Below are 15,944 nucleotides of genomic sequence, written 5' to 3' on the forward strand. Positions count from 1 at the left end.
CAGTTCAGAAACCACCAGGCTCATTAATGAAGCAGTAATCCCTATCCACTTGGTGGTCCCAAACCCCTACACTCTCCTCTCCCACATCCCACCTACCACCACCCATTTTTCTATTCTGGACCTCAAAGATGCCTTCTTTACTATCCCCCTCCACCAGGATGCATATTTTCTTTTTGCCTTTACCTGGACTGACCCTGACACCAACCTCTCACAACTGACATGGACAGTCCTTCCCCAAGGCTTTAGAGGCAGCCCCCATCTCTTTGGGCAGGCTCTTGCCCAGGATCCTGCCACCTGCAACTTAGGCTCAAGCACTGTCCTCCAGTATGTAGATGACCTCCTCCCGTGCAGTCCCTCGTTACAAGAGTCTCAACAATGCACAGCCCTCCTCCTTAACTTTTTAGCAGACAAAGGATATCGGGTTTCCCCACCAAGGCTCAGATTTCTACACAGACCGTCACCTACTTAGGCCTGTCCATAACTCCTACCACACGGAGTCTCACTGCAGACCGCACTCACTTCCTCTGTGAGCTCCAACCCCCCATTAATGGAGATCAGATTCTCTCCTTCTTGGGATTAGTGGGGTTCTTCAGACACTGGGTTCCCGGCTTTGCCCTCATGGTCAAGCCCCTATACGATGCTGCAAAAGGAACTCCTATGAGACCCCTTACTTCTCCCAAGCTGGTAGAGAAAGCCTTCACCACGTTACAGGACACATTCCTGCAGGCCCCCTCTCTAAGCCTTCCCAGTCCCACCCATCCATTTCACCTTTTCACTGACGAACGCCAAGGCATAGCAATTGGTGTCCTGGCCCAACCTGTTGGCCCCTCCTACCGTCCAGTTGCTTACCTCTTCAAGCAGCTGGATCCAACCTTATGGGGGTGGCAGCCATGTCTCTGTGCCCTGGGCAGTGCCACAGAGGTAGGCAAGGAGGCCCTCAAGCTGACTCGCTGCCAGCCGGTGGTCATTTTCTCGCCCCACCGCCTTACTGATCTACTCTCACACTGGGCCCTCTCACTACTGAGCCCTTTGCACCTCCAAGAGCTGCACCTTCTGTTTATAGAGAGTACCACTTTATCCCTTTGCCTCTCCCCTCGGCTCAACCCAGTCACCCTCTTACCAGCGCCTACCATCGATCCTAAACCCATTCACTCTTGTCCCAAAGTTCTTGACTTTCTCTGGCAGCCCCTAGACAGGGTGTCTGGCATTGCACTCCCCAATGCTGACCTCACTGTGTTCGTCAATGGCAGTTCTGTGGTGGGGGCCGGCGGAAGGTGGAGGGAGTCCTACACAGTGGTCACCCTTGCTTCCACCTTAGAAGCAAAACCACTGACTGAAGGCACCACCTCACAAAAAGCAGAACTCATTGCTCTCACCTGAGCTCTCTCTCTGGCAAAAAACAAGCGAATAATCATCTACACAGACTCCAAATATGCCTTTCTCATTGTTCACAGTCACTCTACTCTCTGAAAGGAACATGGGTTTCTCACATCTAAAGGTTCTCCCATCATTAATGCATCTCTAATCTCTGAACTCCCCCAAGCTTTACAATTACCTGCAGAAGTGACTGTTGTTCACTGCAAGGGGCATCAAACCTCACAAGACCCGTTTCCCAGGGGCAATGCCCAGGCTGATGCTGCAGTACAAAAACTGACCACTGGAACTTCTCCCACCCCCATACTCTTTCTGTCCACCCCTGTACCTCCTTCCTATACTCCTCAGGAATACTCTTCCCTGTATGCCTGAGGTGGCCGCATTGGCAGTGGAGGTTGGATCTTCCTCAATGGAAAAATTGCCATTCCCTAGCAGCAGGCTGTTCCCCTCCTCTCAGAAATCCACCAGTCACTGCACATTGGCCCCAAGGCTCTGTTCAAGTTCCTAGATCCCCTCTTCTCCTTCCCAAATCTTCTCCAGTCCACCAAGCAGGTGCATGCTGAATGCTCAGTCTGCTCTAAAACGTCAACCCAGGGAGACCTTAAAACCCGGTTTCCAACTCACCAGGTGAGAGGACATCTCCCTGGCCAGGACTGGCAAATCGACTTCACTCCCATGCCTCCACACAAAACATTCCGCTACCTTTTAACTTTCGTTGACACATTTTCAGGTTGGATTGAGGTCCATCCCATGACACAAAAAACAGCAGATACGGTAGCCGACTTCCTCCTCAACCGCATTATCCCACGATTTGGACTGCCCTCCTCTATCCAGTCGGACAACGGCCCAGGCTTCATCTCCCAAATCGTCCAGCAGGTCTCCACCTCCCTCGGCACCATCTGGAAGCTGCACATTCCTTATCATCCCCAGTCTCCTGGTAAAGTAGAACGGACTAACGACATCCTGAAAACCCATCTAACCACACTTACCCTAAAAACTAGAAATTCCTAGCCCTCTCTGCTCCCTCTAGTCCTCATTCAAATACAGGCAGTCCCACAAAAACCAACAGGACTTAGCCCTTTCGAATTACTGTACAGCCGCCTTTTTCTAATTAACCATAACCTGCCAGTACAAACTACCCCCCCCCCCCCCCGGCCTCCTATCTGCCCTATCTCTCTCTCCTCCAGCACCTTCTCCGTAAACACGCTGACAGAGTTCTCCCTCCAGGAGGGGGTGTCCCGAGATAGGCCCATCCACTCTCCTACAGCCTGGAGACCAGGTATTACTCAAGGAGTTCCGACCTGGACCGGTCCAGCCCAAGTGAACGGGACCCCATACTGTTATTCTAACCACCCCCACAGCAGCAAAATTAGTGGGTCAGCCAGTGTAGGTCCACCTCTCCTGCCTTAAGCCGGCCCCTGCCTCAGAAAAGTGGTCAGCGCAGCTCATAGGAGATACCTGAGTCTGCTTTACTCGAACGCCAGGCTCTCCCGATGAAGTTTCTACAGATCCTCCTTCTTGTCCTTCTTGCTCACCCATGCCTGTCAGAAACCACTCCTAAACTACAAAGCAAATACATTTGGAAATTCTTCATACGTGAAACCTATAACAAAGATGGACAGGTGGTTTCTCACCTAGTCACTTCTGCGGATTGCCCTCCCTCTGGGTGCTCTACATACATCCTTCTCTCTGCACCAGCTAGTAGCTTTAGAGGACTACACAGTGCTGGACACTTAGATAATTTCCCCACTATGTGTTTCCTCTACGATCAGACAAAGGAAAGGTGCAAGTGGTGGCCAGACACATATGGAGGCTGCCCTTATTACTCTTGCAGGTATCATAAATGGCCCAAAAAACAACCATGGACCTTAACTATCACAGATCCGTGGGATTACAAATGGGAATAGGGAGTACAAGGAAAATTATACCAAGATTTTTCATACTCAACCTCCTAGAGTTTGATTGAAATTTGAAATTTGATTGAATAAAACCATACTGGCAAATACTATCCTAGCACATGAACAGTCTCTATTAACAAAAATCCGGCAAGAAAAACAAGAAAATACCCCCTTCTCTTGGCTTGGCCTCGTACATCAAGATATTTCCCTCCTAAACCTTACTGATATAGGAAATATTACTGATTGTTTCTTATGTGCTTATCTCGACTGTTCCCCTAATGCAGTGGTCCCCATTCCTACTCCTCTCAAGGTCATCAACTCCCCCACACCTTTCCTCTTAAAGGATGTACCTCTTCTCCAAGATCCCGAACGCCAGCTGCAGGTATGTTATGCCACTGATAGCACCTCCCACTGCAGCCAAACTATACCCATATCAGGAACCACCACCAGCCCCCCTGGCACATTTTTTTGGTGCAATGGAGTGCTGCTGTGGACCATTAACTCCTCCTCTGCCTTCCCCTGCTTCCCAACTGTGTTGACACCACAGCTTATGCATTATGAAGAAGGAGAAGTCAGGGACAAACTAACCAGGCATAAAGAAAAACAAGCCGTCTTCCTGCCAATACTAGCAGGTCTAACCTTCACCACAACCCTGGCAGCAGCTGGGATAGGCAGCGCTGGGTTAACACACAGTCTCTAAGCCACTCGCCAACTATGGGCTGAGTTGGAGCAGGCCCTTAATGCCTCTGCCACCTCTCTAGCATCTTTGCAGAGACAGATAACCTCGGTAGCCTAGGTTGCCCTCCAGAACTACAGAGCTCTAGACCTACTAACAGCAGAAAAAGGGGGAACATGTCTTTTCCTGCAGGAACAGTGCTGCTTCTATGTGAATGAGAGCGGCATAGTAGAAGAGAATGTTAATACCTTACAGAACCTCAGGGACAAATTATGCCAAGACCCCACCTCTCTTGAAACAATAACCCTGTGGTGGCGTTCCCTACTCTTTACCACCCTGGCCCCGGTCCTAGGGCCAGTCATAATAACCTGCATACTATTAATGCTTGGCCTGTTTCCTGAGATTCCTCTAGGAAAAATTTTGCGAAGCCTCCCTGGTTACCTTTAACCAGATGCTGCTTCGGGCCCAAACCTACTTGCCCCTCCCTGATGAACCAGAAACAGCCAACCTCTAGCCCCTCCCCTCTACGTCCCCCTGACAGCAGGAAGTAGCTGGATGGAACATGGAGCCCCTTATCCTATCAAAGAGGTCAGAATGTCAGGATGGGTGCGGTAGGACAAAACGGCAGCTGAACTACAAACATGGCGGCTGAACTACAACCTGGAGAAGACGGCTGAGTCAAACCAGGGCGTGAGGAGAACCACCAATGATATGTTGCCACTTTGTTTGGAGGGGACCAATCCCCAGCCCTCACAAAGAGGCCAACCAAAATAAAACCCCACCGTATTCCCTGTTTGCTCGTGGCTTTCTGAGCCCCACCGTGCGGACTGAGGAATCTTGCCCAGGCATGCAAACCGCAATAAAGCTCTATACTGCCTAATTTTGTGGCTAATTAGCATTTATTCCTTGGCAGAGCCTAAGAAAACCTTTCACTCATCATATACACTTGGAATAAAATGCTAAAGGATGAACAATATCCATTACCCTCCTCCCACTCAATCCCCCTTTCCAGAGAAAAAGCACCATTACCAGAGACAACCTATCTGCTCACATGCGTTTGGGGATTAGATATGTTTTCCCTCACAGCTGGCTGCATCATTAACACTGTCTGAAGCTGGCTTTTTCCATTCTGTAGTATGCCTTAGATATCAATGTAATGCCTTACTTTCTAAAAAAAAAAATAGTTTTGTGGTGAGGCCCAGGGTGCAGAGAAGAGGCAGGCTGCAACATGGAGATGCCAGCAGCCAGGCAGCTTGGGGTAGCATGGCACCGGCACAGTGCTGTGGCTGATGCTGGTGGCCAAGGTGTCACAGGTGGGCACAAGTAACCAGGTCCCTGGGGATTGGGACAAAGAATTGAACCTAACACAGAGTTTATAGCAGAGAACATGGGAGCAGGCCAACTCCAAGCAGAGATTGACCTCATGGGCTGGAGGGATTCTATTCTTTTTTTTTTAAATATATTTTATTGATTATGCTATTACAGCTGTCCCAATTCCCCCCTTCTTTCCCCTCCACCCTGTACCCCCCTCCCACCCACATTTCTCCCCTTTAGTTCATGTCCATGTGTCATACTTATGAGTTCTTTAGCTTCTACATTTCCCATACTATTCTTGCCCTCCCCCTATCTATTTTCAACCTACATTCTATGCTACTTATTCTCTATACCTTTTCCCCCTCTCTCCTCCTCCCACCCCCCTGCTGCTAGCCCTCCATGTGCCCTCCATTTCTGTGGTTCTGTTCCTGTTCTAGTTATTTACTTAGTTTCTTTTGGTTTTGCTTTAGGTGTGGTTGTTAATATTTGTGAGTTTGCTGTCCTTTTACTATACATGTCTTGTCTTTATCTTCTTTTCTTAGATCAGTCCCTTTAGCATTTCATAAAATAAGGGCTTGGTGATGAGGAACTCCTTTAACTTGACCTTATCTGAGAAGCACTTTATCTGCCCTTCCATTCTAAATGAGAGCTTTGCTGGATAGAGCAATCTTGGATGTAGGCCCTTGTCTTCCATGACTTGGAATACTTCTTTCCAGCCCCTTCTTGCCTGTAAGGTCTCTTTGGAGAAATCAGCTGACAGTCTGATGGGAACTCCTTTGTAGGTTACCGCCCCCTTATCTCTTACTGCTTCTAGGATTCTCTCCTTCATTTTTACTTTGGCTAATGTAATTATGATGTGCCTTGGAGTGTTTCTTCTTGGGTTCAACTTCTTTGGGGCTCTCTGAGCTTCTTGGATTTCTTGGAAGACTGTTCCCTTTGCCAGACTGGGGTAGTTCTCCTTTATTATTTGTTCAAGTAACTTTTCCACTTGTTGCTCCTCCCCTTCTGGTACCCCTATAATTCGGATGTTGGAATGTTTAAAGGTGTCCTGGATGCTCTTAAGCTTTTCCTCGATTTTTTGAATTCTTATTTCATCATGCTTTCCTGCTTGGTTGATTCTCTCTTCCTTCTGGTCCACTGTATTGGTTTGAGACTCAGATTCCTTCCTTTTACTATTGGCTCTCCTCCGCGTATCTTCCTGCATCTCTTTTATGGTAACCTGCATCCTTTCATCTAAATTGCACCCAAAATCAACCAATTCCGTGAGCTTTCTGATCACCAGTGTTTTGAACTGCGCATCTGATAGATTGGCTATTTCTTGGTCGCTCAAAAGGATGAGTCCTGGGGGACTGATCTGTTCTGTTGGGAACATGTCTTATGTCTTTCCCTGTCTCTCCTTTTTTTTTTTTCCTCTGGTCTGGTCGCTCTTGTTACGGTGGGGGGCGGAGCCTTAGGTGTTCACCGGGGCTGGGCACCCCAGTTGCTAGATTGTGACGTTATATGTGGGGCAGGGATGGGGGCAGGAGGGAACAATGGCGGTAGTTCCGTTCTCCTGGGCTCAGACCCTTCTCTGGGCTCCAGAGCTCCAAGTTCTGCCCTGGTCCACAATCGCTGCTTCACTGGGTCTGCCAGCTGCAGCTTGTGTACTTAGGGATCACCGTTGCATTCTTGCGCCCCGGAGGGCTGTCGCGCCGATTTTGCGCCAAATTTTCCCCGACCTCCGCGTGCCGCTGACCCTCGCCAGCCCTGAGCCTGCCTGGCTCATCTTCTCCTACTAGTCCGGATGAACGCGTCTACTTCAACTTCTTGGCTGTCCGACTTCCATTCAGATAAATCCTCTGTCGGTTCTGGGCGTTATTCTGTCTGTAAATTATTGTTGTAAATTATTGTTGTTCTAATCTTGGTTGTGCAAGGAGGCACGGTGTATCCACCTATTCCTCCATCTTGCCAGAAGTTGGAGGGATTCTATTCTTATAGGGCAGATCCTTCCTGGCTAGTTTTGGTGGGCTTTTATTACACATGTACAAGTAGTTGTATTGCTTCAAAGCTACTGCGCATGTGGTCTCCCATGGTTTTCCCTGATTGGCTACCACAGGAGTTGCACGATGTTACCAAATGGACCCCCATTCTCCTGGGGTCCCCCTGTACTAGGTTCACCTTGCCTGCCACCAGGGAATTACAGCTCTTCATATAAGAGATTGGTGAAAAGGAAAGGAATTATTTATTCACATTATACAGACTTAAGAGTAATGACTTAATGTCTTCATTAAAATCCCAAAGTCCCTGAAAACACCCACAAACACATACAGTCCTTCCTTCTCCACTTTGCCGAGTCTGGGGTACCATGTTTCAGGAAAAGAAATAGAAGTCTGTGGCTCAGGTATTCCCCATTTGTTCGCAGTAATCTGTGCTTGGCTGGCAGGCATCCCTCAGTTCCCAGCACCATCACCTGTGTCACCAGAATCTCCAGTTTTTAACCCAAAACCACATGGCACCTTCTCATGGCCTGCCAGCAAGTCCTTTCACCCCCTTCCTTCCCTCAGCATCTCTCCTGCATTCTTCCAAACTCCTAAGAGAGAGCTCCACATCACTGCTACCTCTTGCTTTCCGGCTTCCAGAAAGCTGCGTGGCAAAGGGAGACCCAAAGCCCCCTGTGATTCTTTTTGTCATGGCTGCTGCACCTGGGTATAAATCCCAGTGCCAATCTTCTTCTGCAGCCCCATTTCCAACTCCTCCCACAATTGGCTACATCTGCTAGCATTCCCATATTTCTTCAGCTTTTCCGGGTTGCCATTATAAATCTGAGCAGGCATGGCCCTGTGGTGTAGAGGCAGTTATCTCCAAGCTCTTGTGCAGGCTCTGTAATCATGGGGAGTTGCCTCCCAGTTACATCATGGGTGGAAGTCACTCCCATCCCCCTGGCTCAAAGCATGGCCACAGCTGTTTAACATTTCTATGACACCAGTCAAAAGTTATAGATAATGTTAAATGACCATTCTAGAGGTTATTTGTAAAACTGTTGCTATGGAAAACAATTTTCAATGGCCCTGCTCCATGTGTCCCATCCCTCAGTTCAGACTTGTGGAGGTGAGGACATCCCATATTTTTAGTATTTCCTGGACACCTTGAGTTCTGAACCCCATTACAAATCCTTCTTTGGGGGGCCCCCTGGCTGTACCCTCTTACACAGGTGCTGGCAGCAATTGAGCCCATCAGCATGTCCCTCGCCATCCTTCTACCTAGCCTACCAACACCCAGCCCTGTACTGTCTCTTTGCCAAATTCTGTGGCAAGGAGAAACCGCTCAATGTGTCCAGTACTTCGGGTTGCCTGGAGGGGCAGGAGGGACACAAGGGACAGGCTTCAGTGTACATTCACATCTGGCACACAGCTCACCCCAGGTGAGGGGAGGGAGAGAGGGCAGATGGGGCCTCTGTTTGGCTGCCAGCCCTGAGAGCTGTGCCTTTTGTCTAACCTTCAAGCTGTAATTGGAGGAGAAGCTGTTAGGAGAGCATCTGGCCAAAGAGGTGATTCTCAAGGCACTGACTGGCTTCAAGAGCAACAAAGACCCCAAGGAACCATGGACTCTTTCCTTATGTGGCTGGGCTGGCACAGGCAAGAATTTTGTGAGCCAAATTGTGGCTGAAAATCTTCATTCAAAAGGCCTAAAGAATAACTTTGTTCACCTGTTTGTATCGATTCTGCACTTCCCTCATGAACACCAGATAAAGCTGTACCAGGACCAGTTACAGAGGTGGATCCAGGGTACCACCTTACACAGGGTTACCTTACACAGGTAATGTGAGTGCCTGTGTAAGCTCCGTGTTCATATTCGACAAGATGGATAAGTTGAACCCCAGGATCAGGAGGCCATCAAGCCACTTGCTAGACTACTACGAGCAGGTTGGAGGTGTGTCTTACCAGGAGGTGATCTTCATCTTTCTCAGTATGGCAGGTGGGGACCTCATAACCAAGACAGACCTTGAGTTTTGGCGGGCAGGAAGAAAGTGGGAAGACATTCAGCTGAACAACTTGGAACACATGCAGTCTGTCGGAGTGTTCAGTAATAAGCACAGTGGCCTGTGGTGCAGCAGACTGACAGACAGAAACTTCAGGATTACTTTAGTTCCTTTCTGCCCCTGAAATACACACATGGGAAGATGTGTGTGTGGGTACAGATGAGGGCCCGTGGTTCTGCCATAGATGAAGACATTGTCACCAGAGCGGCATAGGAAATGGCATTTTACCCTAAAGACAAAAAGCCTGAAGGCCTTTTGCATGAAGACAAAAGGCTGAAAGCCTGTGCAGTTACCACTGAATTTTTACTGACTTCTCATCTGACCAGGGTAAGAGGCATCTGGGAACTCAGCAGGCTAAGGCTTTGTTGCCGTTAAGAATCACTTTTGACAGGGGAACTCAAGAGTTAAAGATTTTAGCCAGTTGGTAGGCTTCAGTGATTGATGAATGTGGAAAGCTGTTATTCCAGGGCCTGGAATGCATAACCCAGAGCAATTCAACCTTTGTGCCCCAGAAAGTCTGCAAGGGATAGAGATGGTACCTGAGAGGTTAACGGATAAAGTAGTAGGAAAATGGCCTCTGCACTATAGTTAACCTTTGTTCCAAACCCTTCATCTACCCTTTCTTCTCCTGATAAAAAGGTTGGCTTGCCCTGGCTGGTGTGGCTCAGTGGATTGAGCACTAGCCTGAGAACCGAAAGGTCACCCATTCAATTCCCAGTCAGAGCACATGCTTGAGTTGCAGGCCCTGTCCCCAGTTGGGGGCATGAGAGAGGCAACCAATTGATGTTTCTCTTCCTCTTTTCCTTCCTCCCTCCTCCTTTCTCTAAAAATAAATAAAAGCTTAAAATAAAAAATAAAAAGGTCGGCCTGAGGTGAGACGAGATGGTTTTTGAGGGTGTATAACCCACCATCTTCTCAGGTGTTGCTGACATCTTATTAAAGTGCCCATAAAGATTCAATCCTGTCTCTACTAATTGGTTCTGGTAGTGACAGGCAGCAGGAATGCTTTTCTGGTTTCATTTTCTGGTGACTCTGGTGGGACACTTTCAGGACTCTCCAGTAATTCTGGTATGGAGTCCCTTTGGCTGCCTGGACTTGGCATGGGGGTGTGGCTGAGGTGCGGATTTGGAGACTCCCTAGCAGCTGCTAAGTGGGACTTGAGGACTCTTCTCCATTCTCAGAACTCCCTGTTGCCTTCACTTGTGATTGCACCACTTCGAGTTCTGGTTTGGGATTATAGTCCCGGGGTAATCAATGTGTCTTCTGGATTGTGCGACAGCTTAGGTATTAGAGTTCTGCCTGGTAGAATTATATTACAAGTGGTAATAATGTACACTAGAAATGCTAGAGTTTTCAAGGATGTGTACATTTGTATAATGTTTTTACTATGAATCTTAGAGAATACAAATATAGGACTTTCTTATTTTAAAACATGGAAAGGACACAAATGGAATAATTGCCTATTTTATCAGAAACTCTGAAAATAAAGGGTAAATTTGTCAACTGTATGGTAGTGTATGGTCATAATCGTAGAACAGTATGAAGTTGTGGCTGGTCCTGGGTGTCATCTGGTAATGACACCCTCTGTGGCAGTGCTAGGGTGGACTGCCCTGGTAGCTGGAAGTCAGACTGGATTCCAGCAAGTGTAACTTGTTATCTCATAGTTTTGATGGCACTACAGATATAATGAGAATGTACAGCCTTTTTATGTAGATGTGGTAGGATGAGTACTTTTATGACACAGAAGGCCTTATAGAGGATCACAACGAGTCCTTTAAAAATGCCAAGGTGAACCATGCCTGGTGTGGCTCACTGGACTGAGGTCACGAGTTCTATTCTTGGTCCGCACACATGCCTGGGTTATGGGCTGGGTCCCTGGCTATGGGCGTGAGAGAGGCAAGTGATCAATATATCTCTCGCACATTGATGTTTCTCTCCCTTTCTTTCTCCCTTCCCTTCTTCTCTCTATAAAAGTAGATAAATAAAATCTTTGAAAATAAAAAAGAAAAAGAAAAATGCCAAGGTGAAGCTTACATTCTGTAGTACAAATGCTCAAATTGGAGCTAAGTTATATTTCTTTTATAACCTTTGGGTACCTGATCAGGAGACAAGATTTTCTGTTTACAGTGAGGCAATAAACTCAACACGTGTTGCCACCTTTGGGCCACTGTTACTGATTTTCAACTTGAAAAGGCCATGGTTGACCACAGCCCAACCCCCACCACCCAACCCACAAGACATAGATAGGAGTTTGAATTGACCCAGTGAACATAAAATAAAGGCAAATTTTTATTTAAAAAAAATTATTTTAAAAAATAGTTTTGTGGTATTTTACTGTTTTACCTACAATATACTTAGACAATCCTTAATTGATGAACACTTGGACTGGACCAGTATTTTACTATTATAAAGTGTTTCAATGTCTATCCCTTATACACCTCTTTTGGCACCTGAGTAAATCTATAGTGTAAATTACCAGAAGTGGAAATGCTGGATCAGGGGATATAGAACTTCACTAGAAATTGCCAAGTTGTCCTCTGCAGCAGTTGAGATGGTACCTGAAAGCACATAGGAAAGGGTCTGACATGCAGTAAATGCTCAAGAAAGATGAGCCACAGGTAATCTGAGAACTAAAGAGTATGTAGACACCATTTATGTCTACCAGCAGTATATAAATGGCTAGCACTTTACATAATTAAAATTATACTGACTATACATTTTTAAAAACTTCACATTTTCTCAAAAGCTATTTTCTCACATAAAAACTATTTGTACACAATGAAAGATGGTGAAGGGATTAGCCAAAGTATATTTATGCATGACCCATGGACACAAACAATGATATGGGGATTGCTTGGAGGGGTGAGGTGAGGCTTGGTGGAGGTAGGCAAAGGGAGAGAAATTGGGGACAAGTGTAAAAGCCTAAACAAAAAGCTATTCATGAACAAAAATACTTTAAAATTATAAATGTTCATTGTAGAAAGATGACCTTATGGATATATAGCCACACACACCCACATATATGGATATGTATATTTGTTTGTATACTTTTATATATATGTGTACCATTGTTGAATTTTAGCATTCCTAACCTGGTTTTCAAAATTTAATATATCATGAACATTTTTCCTTGTTACCAAATATGATTACATCGCTGGATTTTCCTCATTATACTATTTTAAATAATACTGTGATGATCTTTATGTATACAATTTTGATGTTTTAAATATTTCCTTAGGTTTGAGTATGTGTATTTTAAAAGCTCTTAACATGTACTGAGAATTGCTGTCCCAAAAGGCCGGTGGGTGTCTGTCTTCCTAGTAGCAGGTTAGGAGTCAAATAAGTCCCCAAACTCTAAGCAGGGTTAGTGCCTTATTTTTTGTCACTTTCACATGAAGGCCATTAGGAGCTAGTGACACATCTTTAGTAGACAGGTAACAGCCAGTTTTGCATTTTCAATTCCAGCCTAGGGGCCTGATAGCTCTGTCAGCCTCATTTAGCCCCTAGGAGGCATTCAAGACATTGGCAAGCCCCAGAACCAGGAAGCAAGTGTGGGTGAAGAGGCCCAAGAAGCAGCTCTCTAACCTGCTACTATGGAGACAGAAATTCAGGCAGAAATTCTCATCTATCACGCAGAGGGAATACACAAGGATAATGCACACCAAGGTCTCTGCTGTATCAGGCCTTTGATTTATGCTACTCCCTCTGCTTAACACCTGCTTACTCTTTAGTTCTCAGAATAGCTGTGGCTCATCTTTCTGAGCCTTTACTGTACATCAGACCCTTTGCTATGTGCTTTCAGGCACCATTTCCTCTGAGGTTGGCACATTATTGTCCCCGTTTTGCAGATGAGAGAATTGAGGCAGAGAGAGGTTAAGCACCTTGCCTCTGGTTACTTTGCTGGCAATTCTGGCCTCCCACCTGGGTCACCAGTCTGTGGAGCTGCCCTGCCTTGGGCCACTTCCCTGGACTATTAGCTAGATTCTGTGAGTAGCCACCAAGCCTGATCTTTCAGAATGCTTTTGTTTGTAATACAATTTTTTAAAACATCAGGTTCTTGAGTGTGTGTGTGTGTTTTAAAATGTCCAGATTTCTCTTCCTATTTCCTGCTTTTTCCAAAAGGTTGAGAGCTGAATCTTTGATTATAAGTGCCCTGAGGGCAGGGCCTGAATTACACAACTCTGTGTGAAACTGCCCAGCACAGGGATCGGGGCTTGGATGCCCCGTCAGTGACTGTAGTGTTAGATAGAGCAGGTTTTCTCTAGATTCAAATCCAATACACAGCCCACAAAGATAAATCAATGGAAATATGGTTGAACTAATTCAATATAGGCTTTTCGTGTGTGTGTGTGTGTGTGTGTGTGTATGTGTGTATATTTGGTGAGCCTGCTTTGGAAACTGTTTCAGTGGGTTGCATCACACTGTAAGTGATTTTAGCATACTTTTACAGTAAGTGCAGGCTCTGTGCTAGGTGTCTGAAGTACATTGTGCTCTCATGTATAGTGTTTTCCATAAGAACTTGAGAAGCTAGCAGGGGACCTATTATTACCCTTGGGTTTATTTGGTTTTCAGTGTCGTTTTTCTCCCCAGAGGGAAGAGTGAAGTTTAGACAGCCTGTTGGCCTGCATGGCCTCCCTTTCATTAGGGGCTGCAGCTCTGACGAGCAGAATTCTGGGGGCCACCCCACCCTGGGGTTTCCTTTGGTTCTGGGAAAGGAGCCAGCTCCAGACCAGGGCCCGGGCTTCCTAGTCTTCTTACTCCTTATTCCTTGGATCTGTAAAGGCTTCCAGACTTCAGAGAAAGTGCAGAGAGTTGATTCTCATGTAGCGGGAGAAGAGCACGTAGAGCCGGCGGAACCAGAGGAGCTGGCTGCGGTGGCAGGACATGGCTCTCTGGAAGAGTTAGAGAACCAGCTGTGAAACACTTGCACTGGAGCAGTTTCTGCTGTTTGCAGTTTTGTCTTCCTCTCAGTAACATACCTCATGCAGTAGCCAGCTTTATCTGGCTTCTTCCTATGACCCGCAAAACTCTCTGGACTGGCTTCCAACCCCTGCCTCCCCTCCCTCACCTCTACTTACTCCCCTGTGATAATAGCAGATGATGCTACTGGCTGTTAGAGTGCTCAGTCTCCAAGAATTATTTCAATTTAACAACCCAGTGAGTTAAGTACCATTATTATTGCTTAAAAAAATAGACGAGGAAACTCATCAATCTCAAATAGCTAATAGGTAGTAGAATTGCCATTTGAACCCAGAGCCACCTTCTTTCTTGATCACTTTGCTCCAGTACTTCACATATATCACACATTCATGGATATATTATGGGAAGCAAGCTAAAATACTATCCTCTGAATTCAGTAGGTCGTGAAGGTACAAATCACTATTAGAGAAAACAATGGTGCATGTAGGTATAGGCTCTCTCTACCACCTAGTGGAAGAAATGTTTATTATTATTCAGATGTGCTGTGGTTCAGTTTTTAAACAGAATAGATCACAGCAACTGATTTAATTACATGTACACATATACGAGTATAAATGGTCCCTGTCTGCTTTTCTCTAAGTACTAAAATGAATCGTCCTCTCTAAGTTGATATCATTACAAACCTGTGTCTGGAGAACTCATTTTATATCTACTGTCAGAACACACATGGCTTTAAAGATGTAAGTAAGTACAACTATAGTAACCATAAGCTGTAAATGGTAAAGGGAATGATCACCACAGAATATATTCAGGCAAAATGTTATACAGTATTGTTTCAACAGGAAGTTCAACTACATTTTTAAATAAAAGTTATTTGCAGAAACAAATGGATGAACTCACAGGGTAGTGTTAAAATTTTGAAGACCATAGTAAAAATAAAATGTTCATTTTAGAAAAAACTTGAGTGAAGGGATGACCTTTGTGATTCAAATATATTGGTTTTTTGTGCCTATAATAGTTTCCAAGCTATAAGAATTTCCACATCACGCTGCTCAAGTGTTGGATCCCCCCAATCTTTCAATGACTTTTCAGCATCCATTCAATAAGATGGGTACTTACAGGAATTATATATTTATTGCCAATTTGGTCTTTACAAACTTAATTTTTCTATTACTTTTTGTTCAATTTTCCAAGGGAATACTACATAGTATCAAAGTTGTTTCTACTCCCCCTCTCCACTTTAGCATTTGTATTACATGTCTTTCAAACTATGATTTTTACTGGTTATACAATACTTGATCACTCCCCTGCTGATTATTAGTTCCTTTTTTGGCTATCACAGAGAACAGTAGTGAGCATCTTGCCCATAAATCTCTGGACACACTTCTGTTCATTTCTTTAGGATAAAATTCTAAAGATAAAATGTATTAGGTCAGAGTAAGTATAAATTTATTGTATTATACAAGTAATAATGATTATTTTATAAAGTTTGAAAAATTAAAGGAAAAAATTAAACTCACCTAGAATCCCACCACCCAGAGATAATCAACATTGATAATTTTTGCATGTTCTTTGGCTTTTTTCATGTGTATATGTGTGTAAAATGTGTATATATACATATATATATATATATTGCTCTGTAACCTATTTGTTTTCACTTAGTGTATCAAGAGTATCAACAATTTCTGAGATTTCTGACATTTAGTACTATTACTTCCCAGAAAGGTTATACCAGTTTACACAC

General features: G+C 45.3%; 2 protein-coding genes across 11 annotated transcripts in view; one reads left to right on the forward strand and one right to left on the reverse strand.

Annotated features, from left to right (window-relative positions):
• PIGL (phosphatidylinositol glycan anchor biosynthesis class L) overlaps positions 1-15,944 on the reverse strand; it is a 92,272-nt gene that overhangs the window by 5,736 nt on the left and 70,592 nt on the right. For 2 of the 10 annotated variants that reach the window (XM_036032938.1, XM_036032933.1), the window contains 2 exons: positions 14,039-14,172; positions 9,267-9,400 (listed from right to left, as the gene is read on the reverse strand). In XM_036032938.1, coding sequence (XP_035888831.1) covers positions 14,042-14,172 — 131 coding nt within the window. In that variant the 3' untranslated portion in view covers positions 9,267-9,400; positions 14,039-14,041. Of the gene's footprint in view, positions 1-9,266; positions 9,401-10,088; positions 10,415-11,318; positions 14,173-15,944 lie in introns of those variants that run through there. The other 8 variants (XM_036032937.1, XM_036032932.1, XM_036032939.1 and 5 more) reach the window with 5 other exon arrangements.
• Positions 2,125-9,416, forward strand: LOC118502338 (torsin-1B-like). The gene is made up of 5 exons (XM_036034507.1): positions 2,125-2,311; positions 3,557-3,654; positions 8,453-8,524; positions 8,756-9,026; positions 9,058-9,416. Exons 1-5 carry the CDS (start codon positions 2,125-2,127, stop codon positions 9,402-9,404), a joined length of 975 nt encoding a protein of 324 aa, XP_035890400.1. The 3' UTR covers positions 9,405-9,416.

The sequence above is a fragment of the Phyllostomus discolor genome, chromosome 8 (genome assembly GCF_004126475.2).
Source record: "Phyllostomus discolor isolate MPI-MPIP mPhyDis1 chromosome 8, mPhyDis1.pri.v3, whole genome shotgun sequence".
Lineage (NCBI taxonomy): Eukaryota > Metazoa > Chordata > Mammalia > Chiroptera > Phyllostomidae > Phyllostomus > Phyllostomus discolor.

Excerpts from the sequence above, each read along its gene's own strand:
- LOC118502338 (XM_036034507.1), top strand. The coding sequence starts at position 2,125 with ATGACACAAAAAACAGCAGATACGGTAGCCGACTTCCTCCTCAACCGC. Across the intron at positions 3,655-8,452 it reads ATCCCGAACGCCAGCTGCAG|GTGCTGGCAGCAATTGAGCC; the intron begins GTATGTTATGCC and ends CCTCTTACACAG. Across the intron at positions 8,525-8,755 it reads GCCTACCAACACCCAGCCCT|GAGAAGCTGTTAGGAGAGCA; the intron begins GTACTGTCTCTT and ends CTGTAATTGGAG.